The 25,672-nt window shown below is 39.6% G+C and overlaps 2 protein-coding genes and 6 pseudogenes across 10 annotated transcripts; 4 read left to right on the top strand and 4 right to left on the bottom strand.

Moving 5' to 3' along the window:
* Positions 1-197: 197 nt before the first annotated feature.
* Positions 198-1,377, bottom strand: GRF6 (growth-regulating factor 6). 3 transcript variants are annotated; one of them, NM_126630.2, is made up of 3 exons: positions 1,018-1,314; positions 705-924; positions 198-616 (listed from the first exon to the last, which is right to left on the bottom strand). In NM_126630.2, exons 1-3 carry the CDS (start codon positions 1,211-1,213, stop codon positions 298-300), a joined length of 735 nt encoding a protein of 244 aa, NP_027759.1. In that variant the 5' UTR covers positions 1,214-1,314; the 3' UTR covers positions 198-297. The 3 variants fall into 3 exon arrangements, with proteins under 3 accessions (NP_027759.1, NP_001325111.1, NP_001325112.1); NM_001335301.1 differs by having other exon boundaries at positions 230-616; positions 1,018-1,377; NM_001335302.1 differs by having other exon boundaries at positions 705-1,314.
* A 2,084-nt stretch (positions 1,378-3,461) lies between these two features.
* AT2G06190 lies at positions 3,462-4,401 on the bottom strand (annotated as a pseudogene; the record flags this gene model as incomplete). The annotated part of the gene is made up of 1 exon: positions 3,462-4,401.
* Positions 4,402-5,102: 701 nt separating this feature from the next.
* Positions 5,103-8,234, top strand: AT2G06180 (annotated as a pseudogene; the record flags this gene model as incomplete). The annotated part of the gene is made up of 1 exon: positions 5,103-8,234.
* A 1,039-nt stretch (positions 8,235-9,273) lies between these two features.
* On the bottom strand, positions 9,274-12,393 carry AT2G06170 (annotated as a pseudogene; the record flags this gene model as incomplete). The annotated part of the gene is made up of 1 exon: positions 9,274-12,393.
* Positions 12,394-15,896: 3,503 nt separating this feature from the next.
* AT2G06166 (Defensin-like (DEFL) family protein) lies at positions 15,897-16,548 on the bottom strand (the record flags this gene model as incomplete). Its single annotated transcript, NM_001036264.1, has 2 exons — positions 15,897-16,153; positions 16,494-16,548. The coding sequence occupies 2 exons, from the start codon at positions 16,546-16,548 to the stop codon at positions 15,897-15,899; spliced, it is 312 nt and encodes a 103-aa protein (NP_001031341.1).
* Positions 16,549-17,067: 519 nt separating this feature from the next.
* AT2G06165 lies at positions 17,068-17,811 on the top strand (annotated as a pseudogene; the record flags this gene model as incomplete). Its single annotated transcript has 1 exon — positions 17,068-17,811.
* A 1,486-nt stretch (positions 17,812-19,297) lies between these two features.
* On the top strand, positions 19,298-22,097 carry AT2G06160 (annotated as a pseudogene; the record flags this gene model as incomplete). Its single annotated transcript has 1 exon — positions 19,298-22,097.
* Positions 22,098-22,497: 400 nt separating this feature from the next.
* AT2G06150 lies at positions 22,498-25,269 on the top strand (annotated as a pseudogene; the record flags this gene model as incomplete). Its single annotated transcript has 1 exon — positions 22,498-25,269.
* Positions 25,270-25,672: the final 403 nt, after the last annotated feature.

The raw sequence follows: 25,672 nt of genomic DNA, 5'->3' as shown, positions 1-25,672 counted from the left end.
AACAAGTTTCTGACAAAAAGAATCAGAAATAATTAATTACAGAAACATGAATTGATAAATTTGTTGCTAATCAATGACTTAGTGACATCGTACTATCACTAATATTGACAAGAGATGAGCAGAAACAATTTAAACATTGAAACCAAACTAATATAACTACTTTACACAAGTTAAATCTTTTATGCTAATATAATGCATGGATCACAAAAAGAAACTCCTAATTAAATTAGACAAAAAAAGAGAGAATTTGCATTACCATCTTAACAAGAAATACAAGGTTATAAGAACAAAAGATGATCAAATGAAGAGTGAAGTAGAAACAGAAGATTTAGAAGAAGGCCATTCATCAAGAAACCTATAAAACCTCTTGCTTCCTTGCTCTTCTTCATTATCATGATCTCTTTGTTTCAGCTTCTCCTCTAACATCAATGGCCTCTCACGTGTCCTCAAGTCAGTACCAAGGATGAAGCAATGTCGATCCGGCTGCTTCTCCTCGTTGTTGATGCCTCTACATGAGCCATCATCATTATCTTCCATTGCTGAGCCAGAGCAGCTTTTGATTGACCCGGAAGGTTCTATGGAGAAGAAATCATCCATGTATCCACTTCTTCTTCTTCTACTTTCAAACATGTTTTGAAGATAAAAAATAGTCAATCATTGTGTTGTCATTAGAGTAAAACAGAGGAGGAAGGTGTGTTTGAAACCTGGAAGAAGAGTCGAGAAAGAGATTTGGAGTGAATTGAGTAGGAGGAGGCTTTCTTGAGGAAGAACGGTTCTTGCCTCTATGCATATGTCTCTCACAGTACTTAGAGTCAGGGTAAGCTTCTTTAGAGCATCTCCATTTCTTGCCATCAGTTCTTCTACATCTTCCTGGCTCTGCATCTATCTTTCTTCCCATTCCCATCTCATACACATTCCACCCAACTGAAAAAAAAGAGTCAAATTCGTTTACATTATCACCAAACCCTAAGGATAACCATCATAGAGCACAAAGCAAAGAAGATAAAGTGTGCTTACAGTGTGGAGAAAGAGTGGGAGAGAAGAAGCTTGAAGAAGAAGATGAAGAAGAAGAAGAAGAGAAGAGAAAGGGTCTTTTGATGAGGAAGAGAAGATGAGGTGGAACAGGCATATTTGCAGCTAAGTACTTGAACACAAGAGCTTGGTTTTCAAGTTCTTCCCATTGTGATTCTGTGAATGGAATCCTTGTAGCCATGAAGAGAGAAAGAGAAAGAGAGATGAAGAAGAAAGAGAGATTAAAGATTGGGATTTGTATTGGAAAATTGAAAGTGTAAGAGAGTAGTAGGTATGTTTTTATTGATAAAGTGTCCATTGGTCACCTGCAGTCTGCAGAATCTCTGTGCTTCATGTCCTCTTCTTGTTTATTATTCCTTTTTCTTATTTCTTAAAATTTTCTTTTCAGCTTTAGTTTTGGTTTTATCTTAAGCACCATTTCAGGTTTTTCTTTTCCTTCTTAAAAGCTAAATTTTGTGACAAGGGGCATAGATAACTTATGTTTAATTTATTTACGTATTATATTCAGGAGTTTGTAACTTTTGTTTGCGTTTAGAAAAACGAGAAAATTTGGTAACCGAAAAGAGAATCTACCAAGTTACATACGTATACGTAAACAATATCCTTCGGGATTGACTCTATTAAGTTCTAATTATTTTTGGTTGACAAAAAAAAAATCTAACAAGTCATGAAACTTAAGAGGTAAAGTTGTGTACAAAATAATAAGACATTAAAAATTTCAGCTCTAATGTTGGGTTGTTATGATATCTTTTGAGTCATATAACTTATATCTCAAACTTTAGTATATGTGAGAAAGAAAAAATAAGAAAAAAAAAATACTTATTTGTGAAAGAAGCTTGAATTTAACCCTACAATATTTAAGATGTTTTTAGCATTTATATTCGATCCTAAATATAGTAAGTAAATAGCCAAGTGAGAGGATTTATGTCCCTCTTCTATTCTTCTTAATGTTTTAACTATAAAAAAAGAAACATGTAAGCATATTGCAACTATTACAAAGATCGTTATAAAGGTTTAGCTAACCACAAAGAACATTCTCTTAATCATTCATTATAGTATTAGAAAATAAAATGAAAGAAGTCCAATTGTAATGAGTTTATAAATTTTGAATTATACCAAATCATTATTTTTGTTCTTCAATCAAATAAACCGTATCGTGTAATGTGACATCTTTGGTTAGATAGACGACTCGTAGTACTCGTAGCTCCAACACATTCGACATTTATAAAATTAAGTGTACACGGTCCACTTGTGTTAAAAACACTATGCATGAATAATAAATTGTTTTGAATAAAAAATATTTATGAGAATAGAAGTAAAAAAGTTTGAGAGAGAGAGAGGGAAAATAATGAGTGAGTCTGCAAACTCTGAAAACTTCTGCACTCTCTGCGACTCTTCCCTTTCACAGCTCTCACTCACTCCCATACACACCCATCACTCATGCCACATCTCTTTCTCCCTCTTTTATTTTTGTTTTCTTTTGAATTTTTCTAAATTATTTTATATTTCTCAAAAGAAAAAAAACTGTGATTATTTTAATTATCTTTTTTCTTTGTTAAAGATTATTTTAATTATCAAAATTTAAAATTTTGTTCATGCCTATGTAAATAATTCATTTGAAGTCGGTCATCAAATGAAGTTAGACCCAATGCATTAACAGATGGTGGGGGTTTGTGAAAAAACCTCAGAAACTTACACTTCATAAAAACATGATTTATTTTCTTAGGAAAACCTCTAATACTAAAAATACATCTAAATTGATCATATAAATCATGTTTTTTATCCAAAAATATATAAGGTTGATAAATTAACTATATTTAAAAAGACTATATTTGAGACGTAACGATTTAAAAATATTTAGGCAGTTTTTTTTGAAAGATTAGAAACGATTATGTTGAAGTTATAAATAAAAGGTGTTTCACATAATACATACTCATAAATAAAGTTAATAGCATCTTAATCGTCTTCAATTTCTCTTTTATATATGAGACCGATTAATTTCCATGTAAAGATTATTTAATATTGACGGGAAGCAAAACATAAAGAACACTAAGCACATTAACGATGTTACTTAAAATTTTAAAAAGGAATATAAACAAACTGTTTTATTTGGGTAATTATGATTACTTTTTTCTTCATTTATTTATATAGAATTAAAATACTTACGGAGTCGGAACCTCTAGGAATAGCAATCACTATGCCTAAACATGAATCAAGTTCGCAAGCGTCGAATTTGAAAGGTTGAAACTTTGGAAATCCACCAGATTAGAGAAAAACTCTCTGCTTTTATTAATTAAAATGATAAAACGTGTCGAGCAAAAAACTTAGGGTCTTTCTATATATAGAGAAGAAACCAAATCATAAAATAGAAAACTCTAAGCAAAATAGAAAACTTGAAATAAGGAAATATGAAAAGAAATGTAAAACTGCTAAATCTCTCCTACATCAGTCTCCTCCACCTCTGAAGAACTTGTCCTCAAGTTCTCTTCTGGATAAAGGACCCCGTCTGCATGATACTCATGAATGTCAGCTACGTTGAAGGTATTGGAAATGTTCATTGATTTCGGGAGAGCCACAACATAAGCATTATCATTGATCTTCCGCAACACCTTAAACGGGCCATACTTGCGAGGCTTTACCTTGTTGTACGTTCCAACTGCAAATCTCCCTTTACGAAGGAGCACCATCACATCATCACCTTCTTTGAAAACTTTGAATCTCCGACGTTTATCAGCAGCGACTTTGTTCTTTTTCCCGGTAGCCTCTAACTTAGCTTTGACAACTTCCTTAACAACTAAAATCTCTTCAGCCATAGTTTCAGCTGATGCACTTACCCAAGAGCCTTTGGTAACTTAACCAAATCAACCACATGTACAACACTGTTGTAAGCAAATTCTATTTGAGGCAAAGCTAAATCCCATTGCTTTGGATTATCCCCGCATATACTTCGAACCATATTTCCCAAGGTTCTATTAGTTACTTCGGTTTGCCCGTCGATTTGCGTATGAGGTGTAGAACTTCGATTAAGAGCTGTTCCAAACATCCTCCACAGAGTAGACCAGAAATGACTTAGAAACTTTGTATCCCTATCCGAAGTGATTGACTTAGGAACCCCGTGAAGGCGCACTACCTCCTTGAAAAATAGTTTGGCTATGTTGGATGCATCAGCGGTCTTCTTGCATGCAATGAAATGTGTCATCTTGGAAAATCTATCAACTACGACAAACACAGAATCCACACCCCGTTGTGTACGTGGCAATCCCAACACAAAATCCATAGCTAAATCTTGCCAAATATCATCACGAATGGTAAAGACATATAAAGACCAATATTTTGAGATTGACCTTTGTGGGTTCTGAAATCCATACTAGAGATTTGTAAATAGATTTATGAGAAAGGAGGGCTAGATCTTCACAAGAACTTTGAAATTTATATTGCTGAAAACGAATAAACTTTTGTATTGATGATAGTAGAGCTTTTACAATGTAGAATGAGATTACAAGTGTAAAGTATAAGTGTAAGTGTTAAGCTGAATGTATATGTCTTCCAAGTCGTCCTTGCTTCCTTACATAGATCTACGCACGTGGGTAGCTCCATCCGAGATCCGCGGGGATATTCTCCTGGATATTCGGCAGGTTAGTTCCGAGATATCAGGTCCGCTCCGCGAATATCTCCTGGTCAGTTCCTAGGTTGTTATTCGCTTATCTCCCTTCATCAGGTAACTAGGCTTATCAGGCCCAAATACCTAATCTGTTCATGGGCTCCAGAGCTGCGCAGGTCCTCTACTTGGTGGGCTTAGTGGGCTGGCATGCTATTTTTGCAGGTGGATTCCTGGAGAGAAATCCAGCTCCAACATTTGCCATCCAGCCCATTGAGTAAGTAGGCGAACTCGATGAACGGACACCTAAGCCAAGTAAGATTGCGAAAATATTGTAGATAAGGTAGTAGATACGATAAGATCAATCGGTTCTGAGGATAAACTCAATGAAAACGGTATAATCTTAGATTCTTAAACCGAAAGATATCGAGTAGATACGCGAGGTAAATCGCGGGTGACGTGGACGGTCGAGATGACGCGTCTCTTCAGCGCACCGCATCTAACGGCTCAGATCAGGCGCGGGGAAGAGATCTCTACAATCTCAAAAATCGTGGTGATGATGGCTTCTTTAAATAACTTCCCACATCTCCACTCGATTTCACGTCAACTCACACGACTCCCAAGGTAACTTCTCTCCTTCTCAACTATTTACTGCCTTTAACTTTTGTTTTTAGAGATAGAAACTCTAACTTTTCTTCCGCTATCTCCTTCGTACTTTCTCTGCTTTCTCTCTTCTTTCCTTCATATCGATCGTCTCTCTTCTTCAAAATCAAGAGATGAGTGACTTAGACGATTCCCAGAACAAGAGCAATCACAGCTATGGCGACGACGATAGTTCGTCAAAGATGAGGTCGGCGGCGTCCTCGCGGCAGGAACCCAGGCGCGTCATAACCCTAGGCGGAATGGGTCCTATCCGAAGGCCATCGACCAGAGTCGACAAGCCTAAGAAGAAGAAAGCTCCCAAGCAAAAGGGGAGCTTGCCGATGACGAACAATGATTTGGTCGACCTCCAGAGGAGGTGCTAGATTCCGGCGGGGGTGACTATGATACTCCCAAGGTCGCCGCTGTTACCCAAGAACGTGCCGGAGGGGTGGGGTTGTGCTTACGCCAATTTCTTCGAGAAATGTGGGCTGTTTTACCCGATTCAGGCGTGCATCCTCGAGATGCTCTACTGCCTCGACTTCGCCTTTCCTCAAATGTGTCCAAATTTCGTCCGCCACGTGCTGGTGTTATTTATCCAGGCCTGAGAGGTGAACAGAGAATTCGGCTGCCACGACCTGCTGCAGCTTTGTCAGGTCAAGACCAACGCCAGGAGCGACCAAGGGACGTACTACATAAGTGTTCGTCTTGGATCTCTGATCCTAGGTGGTCTGAAGGCCTGTCGGGATACAAATTAGCGAGCCAAATACTTCTTCTTCAAGGTGGACATCATTCGGTCGGCGATTTTGACCCAGCAAGGATAACGAGGACCTGGTCCTCTAACCTGGGTCAGATGGAAATCTATCGTTTTGACTTTATTGTTTTAGTTGTGTGTAGATTGGTTTTTGTTGAACATTAGTGTTGCTACTAATATCGCTCTTCTTGGGATTATTTTGCAGCAAGAACCAAAGAAATCACTTTTTTCGAGACGAAACTCTATCTGTTGACCCTTCTTCGAAGTTGTCAAACCGACTGGCCACCTTCAATAGGGATCGCAACGTAACTGCTCTCCCCATAGATCCAGCGGATCCAGTGATTGCCCTTCCAGCAGCGCAGCCGGATCCACTCGAAGAGGTCCCACAGGTCCAACCGAACCATGTCGCAGATCCGCCTATAGGTATGAGTTTCACTTGTTGTTTTTATTTTTACATATAGGCCATTGCGCTAGCTACACAATCGAGTTACTAAGTAACAAACACTACACTTCATCTGTTTAGTTCCTCCCGATTCCAGCTCTACTTCAGACCTTCCGCTTATTTCCAGAAGAAGAATGAGGTGACCAAGTCTTCATGTTCAACGAGCCAATGCGGGACCTCTGCTCGTGCTGGTGACCTGTCGGCCGTGGTGGCCGCAGCTCGAACCAGCCTTGCTGCCTCACACACTCAAGCCTCAACGTCTCATCCTTCACTTCCTGCGGCTAACGCCAGACCTCTCTTGCGGCGGGTCGGGCAAATAGCAATTAGCTGGCCGCTTAGGTCTCTGAGCCGTCTGAAGCTGTTAGGGCTTACGGTGCACCGTCTTCTTCAAAGAGAGCTCGGCTCCTGCCGGTGGTGCGCCTGACAGCTGAGCTGATCGTGATTGATCAGGAGGTCGCCCCTTCAAGAGAAGAGAGGGTGAAACCCTTGGCTGCTAACCCGGAGGCTGCTGTGTCCGTAGACAGGCGATCATCGGGAAGGTCCCAAGGCAGAGGCCGAGGATCAAGAGGTAGGGGTAGGTCTTCCTCTCAAGGTCCGAACCGGTCTCAGGAGGTGAGGCAGACGTCCAATTTAGGTGGAGGATCTGCAGGAAACAGGCCTTTCCATTGGTCTTACACTCACGATCGTGATCATCCGATCATCGAGGACAAGGCTGGGTTGGCGAACCTGCTCCGACACATCAAAGGGAGGAACTGTCAGGTTCCCGGTGTGAAGAACATGGCCTAGGCGGCGGCTTATGCTGACATGATGGCGAAGGAGGGCCATGTCATAATCGATTACTGTCTCCTTCTATTTTTATGCCAGTTTTAATTTCTGTTTTTTTTCGGCAGGCGATTGCTGCTATAAACAAGTTGGTTGCTCTCTACGAGCAACGTCTAAGCAAGGATCCTTCGGCGAGCGAGCTCGAAGAAGGGAAGATCCTCATCTAGGAGTTGATAGCGAGCGTGAAGTCAGGTCAGGAGCGCGAGGCATCGTTCCAGGTATGCTTCGGTTATTATTTTATTGTATATTTTTTATTGATGATGTGATGATTCTGACCTGGCTACGTTTCCAGGCGTAGCTCGACAGGTTGAAGATGGAGCTGTCCACCTCGAAAGATCTTGAGAAAGGTTATGCCGAGAAGATCAAGATCATGGAGCAGGAGTTCAGAGGGTTGGAAGCAGATAAGCAGATGGCGAGGAACCAGATTCATCGCTTGAATGAAAAGAAGGACGAGCTCTCTAAAAGGGTGTTGGACCTCACTTCGATTGCGCAGGGAGTGAACAAGGCGGTTCACGATGCTAAGGTTGAACTGGCTGCCTCGTATTCGAAGTTGCTAAGTGGGATCAAGGATAAGTGGGTCGCCAAGAAAGAGTTCACCGTGCTGGAAAGTCAAGCAGCCGAGGTGGAGTCAAACTTGGCTTTGATCGATCAAATCGTGAAGGCTGCTGTCGACCTAACCGTAGAGAAACCTCGGTTTCAAGCGGAGATAGATGATGTGGAGGCGAGGTGCACATTAAAGGAGGTGTCGGACTTCACTTTGAGCAAGCTGGATATCCCGGAAGTGTCGGAGATGTTAGTGGTGCGTCCGATGAATGTCGATGAGCAGGGAACGCCGATTGGTTTGGACGAGTTCGGGAGCAACAAAGATACGTTTCCGCGAGGTCTCGAGGAGGATCCTGGTACTGTCTTTGCCACGCCGGCCGGGGGGTCGAAGGAGTGTCATGGATAGCATCGGCCTGAATTTAAAAAGGGAGATCCGTTGGGAGGTGCCCGTCCGTGACATTATCATTTGGGATCTAAGCAGGTACGTTAGATCTCGTTAAAGTGGATGAACTGGGATCCATGATCGTTGTCACAATTGATTTATTAGTTTTGGTGTTGGAAGGATCTATTTCCGTCCCCAAAGACGGCGCCAAATGTGGGTTCTGAAATCCACACTAGAGATTTGTAAATAGATTTATAAGAAAGGAGGGCTAGATCTACACAAGAACTTTGAGATTTATATTGCTAAGAACGAATGGACTTTTGTATTGATGATAGTAGAACTTTTACAATGTAGAATGAGATTACAAGTGTAAAAGTATAGGTGTTAGTGTTAAGCTGAATGTATATGTCTTCCAAGTCGTCCTTGCTTCCTTATATAGCTCTACGCACGTGGGTAGCTCCATCCGAGATCCGCAGGGATTTTCCTGGATATTCGGCAGGTCAGTTCTGAGATATCATGTCCGCTCCGCGAATATCTCCTTGTCAGTTCCTAGGTTGTTATTCGCTTATCTCCCTTCATTAGGTAAGCGGGCTTATCAGGCCCAAATACCTAATCCGTACATGGGCTCCAGAGCTGCGCAGGTTCTCTACAGGTGGGCTTGTTGGGCTTAGTGGCCTGGCCTGGTATTTTCGCAGGTGGATTCCTGGAGGGAAATCCAGCTCCAACAACCTTTTGATACCTGACATGTATAACACCTTCTGACAATAGTTCCAGCATCTCTTCTCAAATGTGGCCAAAAATATCTCCCTTCCAGACTAGCAATGGTCTTGTCTTTACCCAAATGCCCACTAAGACCACCCCATGCTAATCTGGGATCAACGTCTCTCTTAGCGATGAGCAAGGGATGCACAATCGATCTCCTTTGAATAAGTAGCCTTCTCGGACATGAAAATCTGCAGAAGGATGCTTCTCGTCGCACTTAGCCCAAAGTTCCTTGAATTCAACATCATTTTCATACAAATCCTTCTTAAACTCAAAGCTATAATCTCTTATGCTAAAGTAAGTAGCAATGACGCTCTCTTACTCAATGCATCTGCCACCTTATTAAGCGCGCTTAACTTATGCTGGATTATAAAAGAGAATTTCTGCAGAAAACTAACCCAACGAGCGTGCATTTTGTTTATCACCTTTTGGGTGTGAAGAAACTTCAAAGCTTGGTGGTTAGTTAACAAAATGAACTCTCTCTCAATTAAATAATGCTCCCACTTCCTTAGAGGTCAAAATACCGCATACAATTCTTGATCATAGGTGCTCTATTTATGTTGAGCTTCACTCAATTTCTCGCTGAAGAGAGCCACTGGTCGTTTTTCTTGGGACAGGACAGCCCCTACTCCCACACCACTAGCATCACATTTAACTTGGAACACTTTATCAAAATCAGGTAATGCTAGAACTGGTGCGGTACAAAGCTTCTCCTTAATTAAATCAAAACTTTTCTCTTGCTCGATACCCCAATGAAACTTTCCTTTTTTCAAACACTCAGTAATAGGAAAAGTAATATTACTAAATTCTCTTATAAATCTCCTATAGAAGGTAGCAAGACCATGAAAGTTGCGTACCTCACTGACTAATTTGGGGCAGGCCAATCCCTAATTGCTTTCACTTTATCTTCGTCAACATGAATTCCTTCTTCTCCGACAATAAAACCCAAAAATAACAACTTATTGGTGATAAATGTACACTTTTCATATTGATGTACAATTTATTCTCTTCTAAAACTTGCAACACTTGTCTCACATGCTCCAAATATTCTTCTTTGGTTTTACTATAAATCAGAATATCATCAAAATAAACCACCACAAAAGAACCCGTAAACGGACGAAGAATTTGATTCATAAGTCGCATGAAGGTACTAGGGGCGTTTGACATCCCAAAGGGCATTACCTGCCACTCGTACAGTCCATCTTTGCTCTTGAAATCTGTCTTCCATTCATCCCCAGGTCTAATTCGTATCTGATGGTATCCACTGCGAAGATCTATCTTGGAAAAGACCTTAGAACCACTTAACTCGTCAAGCATGTCGTCCAGTTGAGGAATTGGGAACCGGTACTTGATAGTTATCTTGTTTATGGCTCTACTACCGACACACATCCGCCATTGGTTACCTTTCTTAGGAACAAGAAGGACTGGTACTACGCAAGGACATACTCTCACGAATGAACCCTTTCCTCAGCAGATCTTCAATCTTTTCCCTCAATATCTCATTTTCCTTAGGACTCATACGGTAATGGGGAAGATTCAGTAAGCTTGATCCTGGGAGAAGATCAATCTGATGTTGAATAATGCGCATAGGAGGCAATTCCTGTGGTAGCTCATCTGCAATCACTTCCTTGAAATCTTTTAAAAGTTCTAGTACTTTTGTCTGAATCGATTTGTCTTTTTTTCAGCACTCATCAACCCTTTAATCACTACAGGACATATACATTCAATTTCTTTAATTGCTTCATCAAGCTCTTTTTCACTTTGTGTCACAACCAAGAAATTAGAATTTTTCTTCACTAGATTCTGATCAAAGTGTGAAACAGGAGCCATAACGATCTTATGTCCATTCCATGTAAACATTAACACGTTGTCCTTTCCTCGATACGTAATATCATTATCGTATTGCCAAGAACGACCAAGTATGATGTGACAAACATCCATGTTGAGAACATCACAAAGAACCTCTTCTTTGTAATGCTTACCAATGGAGATTGGAACCCTACAAGACAGTGATACACAAAATTGAGAGCCTTTGCTTACCCATCCTAAGGAATATGGCTTTTGATGTAACGTTGTTGGTAACTTCAAGTATTCAACCAGTTTCTGAGAAACTAAGTTTTCACTGCTACCAATATCCACAATCAAGTTACACACTTTGTCGTTAATAGAACATCGTGTTCTAAACAAATTCCTTCGCTGTCCTTCTTCCTTAGATGATAATAAGATCCTTTGAAGTACAAGATTTATCATCTCATTCGACTCTTCTTCAGCAAATTCAACCTCTGCATACTCATCCTCTTCTTCAAGTTCTTCTTCTTCCTCTAGAAAAGCTACAGTTCTCCTACTAGGACAAACACTCGATCTGTGATCTTGTCCTTGACAGCGGAAACACTTGTCGATGGATGGTCTCGCATAAGGGTTAGTTTGCTTCTGGATTGTGTTTTATTCTTCTCAGCATTATTAGAACCATTGTTAATATTACTAGCTCCTCTGTTACCAATGTTAGCATCTCTTGTCAATACAGTCTTCTCCTTATCTTCTGTTACTTCTGAATTATTTTGGGGTGAGTATCTTCTAAACGGAGTAAAATTACAGGCAGATTTTTCCATTAACTCAGGTTTCAAAGCTAGACTAGAAGCTTCTTGCACAATCCAAACAGTTTGAAGACCCATCTTCTCTTTAATCCACTGATGTACCTTGCTACTTTCTGATTTTCTGTCTCTCTTAGAACATTACGCTCAGAAAATCGAAGGAACTCCAATATACACATTCAATATACATCTTATAGAGAATCTGTTCATAGTCCTCCGACAATAACCTTTCCCTCATGAGCTGTTTCATTCACCTCCATGTTCTCACTGCCCCATTTCTTTGTCTTTGTCTTTGAACAACAAGTGTATCCCACCACACAGCAGCAATACTCTCTAATCTGATTGCTACCATCTTAACTTGCTTCTTTTCAGGGATACCCATAACCTCAAAGAACCTATCAACGCTGATTTGCCAATCTAGAAAATCCTCAACTCCAATAGTACTATAGAACAATGGAATGTCAACCTTTACACGGTAATCATGACTATTTTGTTGATTCCTTTCCTCAACTTCTTCCTCCACAAATTCCTCTTCAACAGAACTTGAATTTTCATTGATAATAACACGGTTATCCACTCTTGGGATTTCTTTTCCCCGGTTTCTATGCTGATTTTTGTTACCATAATTGGGTCTCTTTCTCTGCCTCTGCGTTGATTCTCGTTAGGATCTATTTGCTCTTCTTCTCTGCCGTTTTGCTGATTATTATTGTTGTTGACGTTTTTGAGCTCAGTTGTCAAAGCCATCTGATTGGTCATTGCAGTCAGAGCCGAGGTAACAACCTCGGTAAAGCCCTGAAGGTCTGCTTTCGTCAATGATTCATCTGCCATAGCTGAGACAGGAGAAAGCCTGCTCTGATACCACTTGACGCAGTCGGAACCTCTAGGAATAGCAAGCACTATGCCTAAGTAGGAATAAGTTTGCAAGCGTCGAACTTGAAGGGTTGAAACTCTGGAAATCCATCAAATTAGAGAAAAACTCTCTGCTTTTATTAATTCGAATGAAAAACATGTCCAGCAAACAACTTAGGGTCTCTCTCTAAAGAAACCAAAACATAAAACAGAAAACTCTAAGTAACATAGAAAACTTAAAATAAGGAAATATGAAAAGAAATGTAAAACTGCTAATCTCTCCTACATCAAATACAAGAGGTGGAATCATTGATTCCTACGTGATTTGTTTTTTTTGTCATCGTATTATCAAATCATAGCCTGATTAACCGGTTGAAAAACGTGATTCTTTTCTTTTAAATTTATAATAATATTTTTTTCATTTAATTGTAAGTAATCTTGTTGAAATTTTTATTAATATATGCTATTATTGCATTTTAAATTTTAAAATTACTAGAGAAAATAAAAACACCGAATTGTGTAGTTAGTTATAGATTAAGAAAAAAACCAAAAAGACCACCGTCTTATTTTAATTTGTCCGTTTAATACTTTTTTTTAACATGTTTTGTCCCTTTAATACCTACATTATTAAATTTTCCTGAAAATACCTAAATTAACTTTTTTGTCTTTAAAAAACCTTCATTTATTTTTTAAATTTTGGCAAAATCAGTTATCCGAATTAACGACCGTTAACAATGATAACGGAATGCTAATTGCAGTTAAAACTTAACCCTATGGTGTTTATATACAATTTCTTTTCTAATAGTTATGAAAATATTATCGTAGTCAGGTGGTTATGTGAGAGTTTGATATCCACTTAAACATGAGTTCAAATCTATCCTCTACCTTTTTTTAATTCTCTCTCTCTCTCTCTAGACCATCGTTCTTTCAACGCCGGCGAAACTATTTTTGTTTAACAATTCTCTTGGTACGTTAATTAATTCTGATCTAAAGGGAGCAGAGAACTCTTTTAGCAAAATCTCTCTCTCCTCTTTTCTTAAATTCTTTTCCAGATCTCATTTTCTGATTTTTTTTGGTCTTACTTGCAAGAAGTGATCTTTCAGTGAAACACGGTGGTCGACATTCCTTCCGCTCCGACAGTGGCTATAGTCGCTGGAAATTAGGTGTGGGACTAAAAAAAAGTCCAAAAAATGGTCGAATATGATAGTCGAACCTGTGTTCAGATGGGTATTAAACTCTCTCACAACCACCTTACTACGAAAATAGGAGTAAGTTTTAGCGATTCCGTTACCACTGTTAACAGTCGTTAACTCGGATAACTGATTTTGCCAAAAAATTAAAAAATGAAGAATTTTAAAAGACATAAAAATCAACTTAGATTTTTTTGGGCAAATTTAATAATGTAGGTATTAAATGGACACATTAAAATTAGACGGTTGTTTTTTCGGGTTTTCCCCCGTTATAGATTACAAAATTCATTATTAACTCATGCCAACCATTAAATGACTATTTTTAATTAGAAATTCATTTTCAAAATATGAATGAATGAATGGTATTTCATTAAATATAAAGAAACATTATTCATTCTTACATGTTTCTTTTTTGGAATCATGCATTTCTTTTTTGGAATTAAAATGTTTTTAAGAATGAATGCATGCATGTACTTAAAAAAAGTTCTTCATAGTTGGTTTTAGATGAAAATTCAGATACATTTAAATGTTGCTATATACAATAAATCGCTAAAATAGTAAATCCAATGATTTGTTACAAATTAGACTTGCCTCAAACCGAGGAAGTAATATATATATATATATTCTTAAAATGTGTGCATTCTATATTTTGAAACCGAGGAAGTAATATATTCTCAAGATAATATGTTACTTTAATTTATAAATCTCTTAGTTATCTTAGCAATATTTATGATTTCTTTGATCCATCCAACGGGCAGACAAAATGATCTGCGTAAATTATATCATGTAGTAAGTCAGTTTTTTCGCTGTTATACAATGCTCTTATTACTTCAACATATGAGGGAATTTATTTTATCGGATTGACTTTGAACTAGTTATTGATGGATCTTGGTTAGACTGTTTAAAAAAGTAAGCCATGAATACTTTCTTGCAGAATTGATTTTTGGAAAAATTGGAAAAAGGATATCTACAATAAAATTTGCCCATCTATTCCTTATTTTAGTAGATTGGTCAAACATGTGTTTTTCAAAATTTAAACCCTAATTTATCCTCAGTTTCATGTATAATTAATAAAAATTAAAATTTCCTAATTTATTTACGAAATTCAAATAGAAATTAAAAAAATCTCAAATCCTCCAAATGAATTATTCTTTCACACAACCTAGTAAAAGAGAAGTATTTTTTTTTTCCTTTCCGGTGACCTCAACCCGAAAAAACCCCAAACCTCTCCGATTTTCTGTCAGCCTAAATCTAAATCTCTCGCAGATATCCTATTTGATCGATTTTCAAAATTTAAACCCTAATTTATCCTCAATCTCTCGCAGATATCCTATTTGATCGAGTTAATAAAATCGATTATTGTTGTTGTCTCTGTGTTTGTTGTTGTTGTTCTTCCTCCTAGAAGCTTCATATTGGTTTGTCTTTCTTATCTCTCTTTTCATCTAGTTTACCCTCTTGTATGATTGAAATTATTTCTGCGTATTCTATCGATTGATTGAACTTTCAGCAGGTTAATCTATTAGTTCTCTCTATTTTGTCTAATTTGCAAGTCTCAATTTCAATTTGCATGTAGATTTGGTAAGTTATTTGAAAGAAAATCTTATTGTTTTCTCAATTTCTAACAATTTACAAGTCGACGTTAAGTGTTTGCATGTAGATTTCATGAGTTCTTTAAATTCGTGTAACTTGTTTAAAGATTTCAATTTTCTGTGTTTTAAAACTCTTAATCTTAGTGGCAAATCGATTTACTAAGTCTGATCATATAGGTCTTTGATTCATATTAGTAATTATGTGTTTGGTTTTGAATTTTTGGATTAATACATAGTTTGATGAATTATGTTTGACATAGTCGTTGTTTCGGGACTCATTATCTTTTAGATCTATATGCTTTTGTATGTGTGATTCTGTTGAGTTTCAAAGTTTCAGTAATGCGTTTTACAAATTTGTGTGAAACTCTTAGATTTCCTTATATCTAGTTAAGAGTATATATTCTTATTTTTCATCTGAGTGGTTGCATACAACGTTTTGTTTATCTGCTAATTAGACACACATTGTATATGCCAATTTGTTTACAGTAATGAAACAACAAATTTATCTACACCATGTGTTTATTAGCTAGATGTCCCATTTTAGAAAAATTAGTGAACGAAAAAATACCAACTAGGGTTTATTATCAGTCAAATGTTCAAACATAAACACTATTGTTATTGAATAATATAATCGATATTCAAAAGACATTCATAGTATATAAAAATCAGATATTTAAAAAGCTTATACAGAACCTTAATAATATTACATGGAAGGTTTGCGACAATAACAATGGTTCAAGATACATGTATAAGCATTTTCACCTTTTGCCTTGCAATAGTCAATGCAAGCAGCCACACCATAATTGGTATCACTCAGTAATGTCAAGAGTTCTTTAAGGGGGCATTCACAACCACCGCTCACACATTTGGGGGTTACAAATGGCGTTGGACATTTGAGGTTAACACAATCAAAGTTAGTCTTGCAAGATACATATCTGATTCGTACCATAATGGATGTACCTTTAAAAACCATATAATTGATTTATATATTCACACTCATGATATAATGAGAAGGATGAATATGGAATACAATTGGAACATAAAATTTGTCTTGAAACTCACACGTTGAAAGTAGTAGAACACCAATGAATATCTTAGCTGATTTCTCCACTTGTGTGTGTGGGCAATGATTTATAAAGCTCCTTACTCTCCAAAAATGAGTCTAAATACTTTCTTATAATCTGATATACTCTTATACTCTGAATGAATTTTAAAAATCCTTGTTTACCCGTACCCGACGAACCGGACGAAGCAAACCAATTATGGTTTACTCTCCAAACCAATACCATTTATTTAATACATAAAATAAAAACAAAATTAACCAATAAAAAAATCTCCAGAATTTCTTCCCTCATCGTGTCCGACAAAATTGAAATCGACGACTTGCAGCCATCGTCGAATCCTCCGGCGTTGAATCAAATCGACCAAGCTCGCCGTCGTTTTTCTTCCGTTATTCAAATTGAGCTTTACCATTCTCTTCTTATACTTTGGACATCTTAATTCATCTAGTCTTGTGTTGTTGTGTTTGTACTTTGTAGATTTCAATTAGATTTGATAGGTTTGAAATTGGTATTTGAAACTGATGGATATTATGTTGGTAACTATGTATTCTCGGTCTATTAAGACATTTTAATGTACTGTAATGGTTGATTCGTAGTTAATTTAGGCAGATTAATGCTTTTAGTCGAAGAATCAATTTTCTAGAACAGAATAATTTAGGTATAACTGAGAAACGTGGTATAGCTGTTTGAAGTACTATTTATGGTATAACTGGTATTTCTGAAAATGAGCGTGGTATAGCTGTTTGAAGTACAATTTGCTATAACTGTAAAATCTAGGTATAGCTAATGTTTTTTTTTGTTTTTTCCAGGAGAATGGGCATAATCATATATTTTGATTAGGATGGATATTATTCAAAATCCGGAGAAGCATATCAATGGAATCCAAAAATAGTTGGTTTGTATGGTATATTGTTTAGGACAACATCAATGGAGGAGATAACTTACTCGCGGTTAGTGGATAAGATATGCACGAAGATTAAGATAGATGAATCTACGATAAAGCTAAAATTGAGTTACATTCCATCGGGTGTTAAACCTCCTACATATTTATATATTAGGGATGATGATGATGTATATGTTTATCTAACCACGTTGGATGAAGAGAAAAGTAGAAGTGTCTTGCATGTAGAATTCGGTGATATGTCTATACTTTGCATGATTTAGACATTCATTCTTCACCACTTTGTCACTGTTTCATCCACATTTCATCTCATTAGGAGTCGTTTTAGTGTGTTTTGCTACATAAGACAATTTTGCATTAGGATTGCATATGTGCATTGCATATTTGGTTCTTTTCAGGTACTTTGCATGCTTTTGGAGTTCAAAAAGAGGAGAAAGAGAGCAGAAAGTCAGAATGTCCAATGACGCCTTCAGCCAAAGTACTCTATCGCAGCCTTGGAGCCCTGCCAGGGCAAATCACTCTATCGCAATTCCGGAGAAGCTAGCAGCTCAGTTTTACTCAATCACGAAGCCGGAGGAATCACCCAATCAAAACCACTCGATCGCCACTCGACCACCAGGAGGCCTATCTGCTCGTTCTGCATTCAACCAGACTAGCTGAGAATTAAGAAGAGAAGAGAAGCCGAAGCAACCACTCGATGAACACCTCATGACATCCACTCGATCGCACTCGATCACAGGGTCGCTAGACCATTCCATCTCGTCTTCACTTCAGATCACTAGATCAAAGCGAGGCACATTTCAGCCCATCAGATGCCAATGACATACCAGGGAGGCCCATTTCATCCCATCAGATGTCAATGACATACTCGATCGCAAGGTCCCGATGTGAAGACTACTATATGTGAAGACTACTATCTCAAACTTTCCTTATTTGTTTCATTTTCGCTTATATAAGTAGCCTCTAAGGGTTTTCCCTAGGGCATCGATTATCCATCCAACTTTTATCTTTCGCAACTTTCGTAGCCGCAGTGTTTCTCCTGCGTCTTTGTATTCACTTTCAAGTATTTGATATTCAGTTTTCGTTTTAATCCTTTATCATTTCTTTTATCATGTTTTCAATCATTGCTTTGCTATGTCTTCGATTCTGTCTGTTTTCGTTTTAATCCTTTATCATTTCTGTTATCATGTTTTCAATCGTTGCTTTGCTATTGTCGTTGATTATGTCTGAGTAGTGAACCGTATTTCTGAGGAAGGGATAGTGTAGTTGTGGTTTACTTGGTCGTTTTAGTTGGTTGAGTTTAGAATACTAGAATCCCTTCTGGATTAGTTGCGCTTACTGCTTGTTCCTTTATGATCAATTGGAATATGAATCCAGACATTCCCGCGCTCAAAAGGTGTTCGACGGAATGTTGGATCTATTAATTCCAGAGATACTCGCCTCTACCCCAAGGTATTGGCTGTGTAGAGAGGGTATTGGCTTTAACAAGTTGATTTTATATTGCTTCCTTAGTTAGAGATCGCTAATGGTGATTCGGTCAGTGTCTAGCTCTGCTTGAGGATTCTTGTCACGGTGGTGAAGTAATCTGTTGTTGAACTTGTTGTCTAGGGATAGCTTCTATGAAGTTTTGTCAACCGCCTGAATAGATTAAGGAGACCACACTATTCGATTACCCCATCCTTAGGAATCGTTTGTCCATTTGATTGTCTGTTATCATTTCAGCTTTATTACTCATCTGCCTGCTATTGCCATTTTTTATTTTAGTTTCATTTCATTTCTGTTATTGCATATTAGGAATGTTAGAACCAACCAACTCTCTACTTGGCTTGACTTAGAGCTTTCTAATCATATCTCATCTGTTTGCATCACACCGGATTGGATTGACAACCTAAAATACTGCACCGACATGATTAGTGTTTTAGGAATTAATTGACTAAAATCCTACTATCAATTTGGCGTCGTTGCCAGTTTGGTGTTTGTTTGCTATATTTGAGATCATTAGAAACGTTAAGATCAAGTTTGTTTTTATTACACAAGTTACTAACATTGTGCCTTTTCTGTCTTTGTGTTTCAGGTACCTTGCAACCCGCTTTATAGACGCATCTCTGATTCGTCTGTTATAGCCAGGCTGCTATCTGTTGCATGCATACACGGTCACAAGGAAATCAGAACCTCCTATTCAGATAACATCGATCGTATTGCTCGCCAACTGAGAGAACAGACAGACACAGAAACAATGGCTGACGTTGTAGATGAGCAGGAGCAACCTACCAACATTGGTGCTAGTGACTTTCCACACAACCACAACCAGCGTCATGGCATTGTTCTACCTCTAGTACAGAACAACAACTTTGAGATCAAAAGCGGTCTCATTGCAATGGTTCAGGGGAACAAGTTTCATGGTCTGCCAATGGAGGATTCGCTCGATCATCTTGACGAGTTTGAAAGGCTCTGTGACCTTACTAAAATCAATGGAGTTAGTGAAGATGGTTTCAAGTTTCGCTTGTTTCCATTCTCACTTGGAGATAAAACCCATCTTTGGGAAAAGACGCTACCCCAGAATTCAATCACGACCTGGGATGACTGCAAAAAGGCCTTCTTTGCAAAATTCTTCTCCAACTCCAGAACTGCAAGACTCCGGAATGAGATATCCGGATTCACTCAGAAGCAAAATGAAAGCTTTTGTGAAGCTTGGGAGCGCTTTAAGGGTTACCAAACCAAATGCCCTCATCCCGGATTTAAGCAAGCTTCTCTTCTCAGCACACTCTATAGAGGCGTCCTGCCTAAATTAAGGATGCTGCTAGATACCGCTTCCAACGGGAATTTCCTGAATAAGGATGTTGAAAAAGGATGGGAGCTAGTTGAAAACTTGGCTCAGTCGGATGGTAATTACAACGAGAACTATGACAAAAGCATCAGCACCAGCTCTGAATCTGATGACAAGCACCACCGAGAGATTAAAGCTCTCAATGACAAAATTGACAAACTCCTCCAAGTGCAGCAGAAGCATGTTCACTTCGCCTCTGAACACGAAGTCTTCCAAATCCAAGAGGGGGAGAATGATCAGTGCGCTGAAATCAGCTATGTTCAGAACCAAGACGGCTATAACAAAGGGTACAACAATTATAGACCCAACCCAAATCTGTCATACAGAAGCACAAATGTTGCTAATCCTCAGGACCAAGTTTACCCTCAGCAGCAGCAGCTGAACCAACCCAAACCGTTTGTTTCTTACAACCAAAGCCAAGGGTTTGTTCCAAAACCGCAATTTCAAGGGGGATACCAACAACAGCAACCACCACCTGGTTTCACACCACAGCAATATCAAGCCTCTACACCTCAGGAATTAGACATCAGGAATATGCTCCAAAAGATCATGCAAGGCCAAGGCGCGGGGGTAATGGAAGCCGCTAAGAAGCTGGCTGACTTAAACATCAAAATTGACAGATAGTTCGTTGAAATGAATAGCAAGCTCGAATCATTGAGCACAAGGGTACGATATCTGGACGGCATCACCGCTTCACCACCTGTTACAAACAACCCATGCCAGGTTTCAGGAAAAGCAATACAAAACCCTAAGGAGTATGCCACTGCCCACGCAATCATTATCAGACATGATCGAGAGCTGTCAACTCAACATGTCTCTACATCAAACACTGAGGACAGTGTAATTCAAGAAGGGGAGGCTTCCGTTCAGATTGAAGTCTCTGTTGCTGAGATCGACTATGCAGCTCAAACTTTCTATCAGGCTCAGTCTGACTTGGAGGAGAAGGCTACTATAATCGAGAGAATGGTAAAACGATTCAAGCCAGCTCCATCACCTTCACTTGCTCTTCCATGGACGTTCAGGAAAGCTTGGAAAAGCATATATGAATCTCTGGCAGAAAAACAACTTGATGAGATGGAATCTGTGATGCCCTTAGTAGAAGTCCTCAAGTTGATTTCAGACCCTCACAAAGATGTGAGAAACCTGATACTGGAAAGGCTCAACATATATCAGGATTCAGATGACGAAGAAGATGTCATTATGCATCAAGCCGCTGGTGAGAGGATTATTCAAGAGAAGCTGGAAGATCCTGGATCTTTCACTCTGCCATGTTCCATTAGCCAATTGACTTTCAGCAATTGTCTATGTGATCTAGGAGCCTCAGTCAGTTTAATGCCACTCTCTGTGGCAAGGAAGCTGAGATTCGTTCAGTACAAGTCCTGTGACATCACCTTGATCCTTGCTGATAGAACTTCAAGGAGACCTTTCAGCATTCTAGAGGATGTGCCAGTAATGATTAATGGTGTCGAGGTGCCTACTGATTTTGTCGTGCTTGAGATGGATGAAAAGTCTAAGGATCCTCTGATCTTAGGAAGACTTTTCTTGGCCTCAGTGGGAGCAGTAATAGATGTCAGATTTGGTAAGATTGATCTCAACCTTGGGAGGCACGACAAGTTACAGTTTGACATCAACAAATCTCCAACAAGGTCACCAACAGAAGGAAAAACCTTAGAGATTTAGAGAGCGGTTCCATGTGAAGGCCTTGAGATCACAATGGGGAAGGAGCAAAATTTAGTTCAAACTCAGCCTTCGAACTCGACTACTCGATCGAGTATACCCTCCACACTTGATTGGCTGGAGCTCCAAAGGAAGACTGATCTCCAAAACGGGAACATTCAAAAGCTGAACTTCACAGTTGAAAAGCTTAGAGACAAACTGAGTCAAATGCAAAAGGAGGGTTAACCTCAGCTCAACACTGATAAGATTTCAAGAAAGAAGATCACCTCGAATTGATCTGAAGAGAAAGACTATCCTCTAGAGGAGGAAGCGGCTTACTTTAAGGAAAGAGGAATTGAATACTCAGCTGTACAACTGTCAAGGGAGGATTCTGAGTATGATGTTGAGATCAGTGAAGAGGAGGACTTCTCAAGTTCTCTCTATCACATTTTCTCCACTTAATTAGTGTGAGGAGTCAAGCTAGAGACTCTAAACAAGCTCACTTGGGAGGAAATCCCATGACTATCCCTGTATATACTTTTTATTTATTTGTTACTTTTGATTTGTTATGGTTGTGTCTTTGATTCTCTGGAAATGAATAACAGCTGGAGTGATCAACATGGATGTGATCGAGTGTTCAAATGAAAATTTTACAAATTTTGATAAAATACTCGATCGCAACATAGGAGTAAAAGCTCGGAAGTGCGATCCAGCGGTTTTGAGATAACAACTTCATCAACATCATTTTCAAACTACTAGATCGCAAGGAGGAGTGAAAGTGTCCGCAGAACGTCAATGAGAAACCTTGCTCCCATAAACTTCACTGGATTTCAATCTCCACCGAAACTCCAAAAAGCCCATGTTGTGTCCCTTTGTAGCCCATGACACGAAATTAAAGGATCAAACGGCCCATGCTCGATCACAAGGTGCGTGACTTGAAGGAACCCCATCCTGCCGACAGAAAGAACCATGCTTTGTCTCCTTTTCACTTGGCGACATCATAAAGAGCATTCTATCTCATCCGTCCGTTCAAAAGCGACACACCTCATCCACATATTCAAATCGCAAAGGGAGATAAGTGTCACTACTCTTCACTTTTCTTCATCACTTGTGATTTCAAAACATCTCTCTTGTTTATCTCTCTACTTCACTACTAAAAACGCTCTCAACTCTTTCATTGTTGCAAGCTGTTATTCACTAAAACAGAACCTCAAAACCAGTCAATCGCAACTTGTCTCTCCTCTGCTTGTTCCACTCGATGGATGCCGACTATAGTGTTGATGAAGCTGAATCTTGGTCAACTAGACCAAAAAGAGAAGCAGAGGAGTATAGGCGATTTGTGGCGGAAAAAAAGCAAGCAGTCGCCAATGACAGGAGAAGAGAAGAGATCGCTAGAGGGAAGCGGTCAATGACACAGAATTATGAGCTAGTCGATGAGGAAATGGAAGATCATGCAGACTACATTCGGGAGCCAACCCACAAAACCACCAAGTCTTTGATGAAGGAAGACAAGCTGACTCCGGGAGACTACTACAAGCTTCTCAAGAGATATCTGTTTTGGGGAACAAGATATCCTCACCCGGAGACCATGGCGGAGTTAGCATCCTGGAGGACGTTCAACTCTTGTTCAAGAAGTGCCACATGACAACACTCATGTCTCATCCCTTTCCTGCCTATAAGGATGAGACACTCCAATTCCTTTCTTCTCTTCAAAGAGGAATTGTTTGAGGGGTTGTCAGCTGCTGAGTTGAGAGAAGGCGGGCTTGGGTACTTAAGCTTCACCATCGACGGCCGTGACTACATCATGAAGATCAAGACGCTGGAAACCATGTTCGGGTTTCCCAGTGGCAAGGGAACAAAACCGAGGATTATACGAGAGGAACTCAAAGCCTTGTGAAACACGATCAGAGACACTACCATCTTCAACTCCGCTAGATCAAAGAGCAACTTCATCCGCAATCCCGCCATTCGCTATTTCCAGAGAGCCTTTGCCAATGTCCCTTACGCTAGAAAGATATCCGCCACTGTGACGAACCAAGACATGGAGACGTTAGACCTGGCGTTGATGAGTTTCCTCCATTACACCAAGGACGGAAAAAATATGAAACGAGATGCCAATGACACACCCCGGTCAATGTATCTCCTCAATCACCTATGCAGCTACAGAGGGTGGGCACTGGCCAATGACAGGAAGAAAGAGGAGTGGTGACGGCAATCCTCCTATCGTGCGAAGTCCCGCTGCGATCGGATCCTATCGAACCATGATGGATGGATATCGCCCATCTCAAGCTTGTCCATGTGATCGAGCATCAAGTCTATGACGAGAGGTACGTTTTCAAGTTCGATCACCCGTCAACAAGAGAAGCGACTATTCTTCTCCCCTTCAGTGAAATGACAACCATCACGGTGAGAGACCACATCGACTTCTCGCCACAACATGAAATCCTCCATGATGTGATTGGAGGATCCTCGTCCCAGAAAGCTAAAGAAGTAGATGGTCAGAGTGACCATGAGGAGACCAACTGGGAAATCTATGACACTAGCCGGTACCACTTTGAAGAACACAAGCCCCCTTCACGAGAAAGCAAGAGTCTTGCTGAAGCACACAAGAACCTAAGTCTAACCCAAAGATGGTGCAAGTTTCAAGATAAGATCATCCATAAATGTGTCAAGGCCATTGACAACATGCAGAAGGCACTCAACTGCACCACATCCACCAGTGCGATCACCAAAGACAACCCGCCAGAAGACATGCCATCCAGGCGTCATGACATTACCCCGCCAAGGCAATCTGCTTATCAACAGAGAGAACGTGCTGCCCCGCAAGAACGCCCAAGACACTCGTCTCACGAGGTAAGGGAGCACAAAAGAAGGAAAAGCGCTAGGATGGTCCGATCATCAAGCAAGTGTCGGATAATGTCGGGCCGGAGAACACATGAACGTCATGCTTGATATGTCTATAATTTGCATGTTTTCAGTGTCCATTCATCATCGTTTTGAGTCCAGTTTTGTATCATTCATCACTGTTTTATATCATTTCTCATCATTCTTGCATACTTTGCATGATTAGGATAGCTTTGCATACATATTGCGTTGCTGAGTTGTTTTCAGGTGATTTGGAGTTGTTTGCGAGCAAATTGGAAGAAATGAGCCAGAACCAGAAGACATACTCGACCACCAGGTCGTGTGCATCCAGCACCATACTCGACCCCCTGGTCGAGTGACTATGGAGCCATTCTTCCCATCTACTCGATCCCCAGGTCGAGTAACCTCAGCTCAGGCCACTCGATGACGCAACTCGACCCCTGGTCAAGTATCACTTCGCCACACCACCTGACCACACTCGACCGTTCACTCTACCACGTTACTCGACCCCCTGGTCGAGTATCATCACTCACCACCAACACCATCACTCGACTTGGCACTCGATCACATCTTCATAGTCTACTCAAATCCGCACTCAACCAGACAAGCTGAGCACAAGGAAGAGAAGAGGAGAAGCCGAAGTGTTTGGAAGCAGCCTGGACCTCCATTGGATCACGAAGCCCATCTCGGCCCATTATCATTCTATGGGCCAGGCGATTAGGTTATTGGCCCGTCTACTATCATTTTATTTTGTTTTGTATAAATAGATGTCTTAGGGTTCTGTCCTGAGACATCTAGTCGACATTGAGTTTTTGCTTCAGTTTTATTTTCTGTTTTACTCTGGCTGCGCCGCTTTTGCTTCTGCAACCTGTAATTCGAGATTTTTCCAAGTTATTCAGATTCCGCATTTGATTTCATCTGTCATCTTGTTTCTCTACTCTTTATCTCTTTACTTATGCAATATTATCATTTACCTGCGTTTATGTCTTTGAGCATGTTGTCTGAGTAGTGACTTAGAATTCTTAAGGATGGGATAGAGTAATTGTGGAATCCGTAGTCTGTAGAATGGTTAAGTTTTAGAATTAATTGAATCCCTTCAACTGGAATTCGATCCCAAGCATTCCCGCACCCAGAAGGTGTTCGATGGAATGCTTGATCCACTAGTTCCT

Source organism: Arabidopsis thaliana, chromosome 2, assembly GCF_000001735.4.
Source record: "Arabidopsis thaliana chromosome 2, partial sequence".
Lineage (NCBI taxonomy): Eukaryota > Viridiplantae > Streptophyta > Magnoliopsida > Brassicales > Brassicaceae > Arabidopsis > Arabidopsis thaliana.
This window is presented reverse-complemented; position numbering and strand designations above follow the sequence as displayed.

Excerpts from the sequence above, each read along its gene's own strand:
- GRF6 (NM_001335301.1), bottom strand. The coding sequence starts at position 1,330 with ATGGACACTTTATCAATAAAAACATACCTACTACTCTCTTACACTTTC. Across the intron at positions 925-1,017 it reads TCCCACTCTTTCTCCACACT|TTGGGTGGAATGTGTATGAG; the intron begins GTAAGCACACTT and ends CTTTTTTTTCAG. Across the intron at positions 617-704 it reads TTTCTCGACTCTTCTTCCAG|AAGAAGAAGAAGTGGATACA; the intron begins GTTTCAAACACA and ends GTTTGAAAGTAG.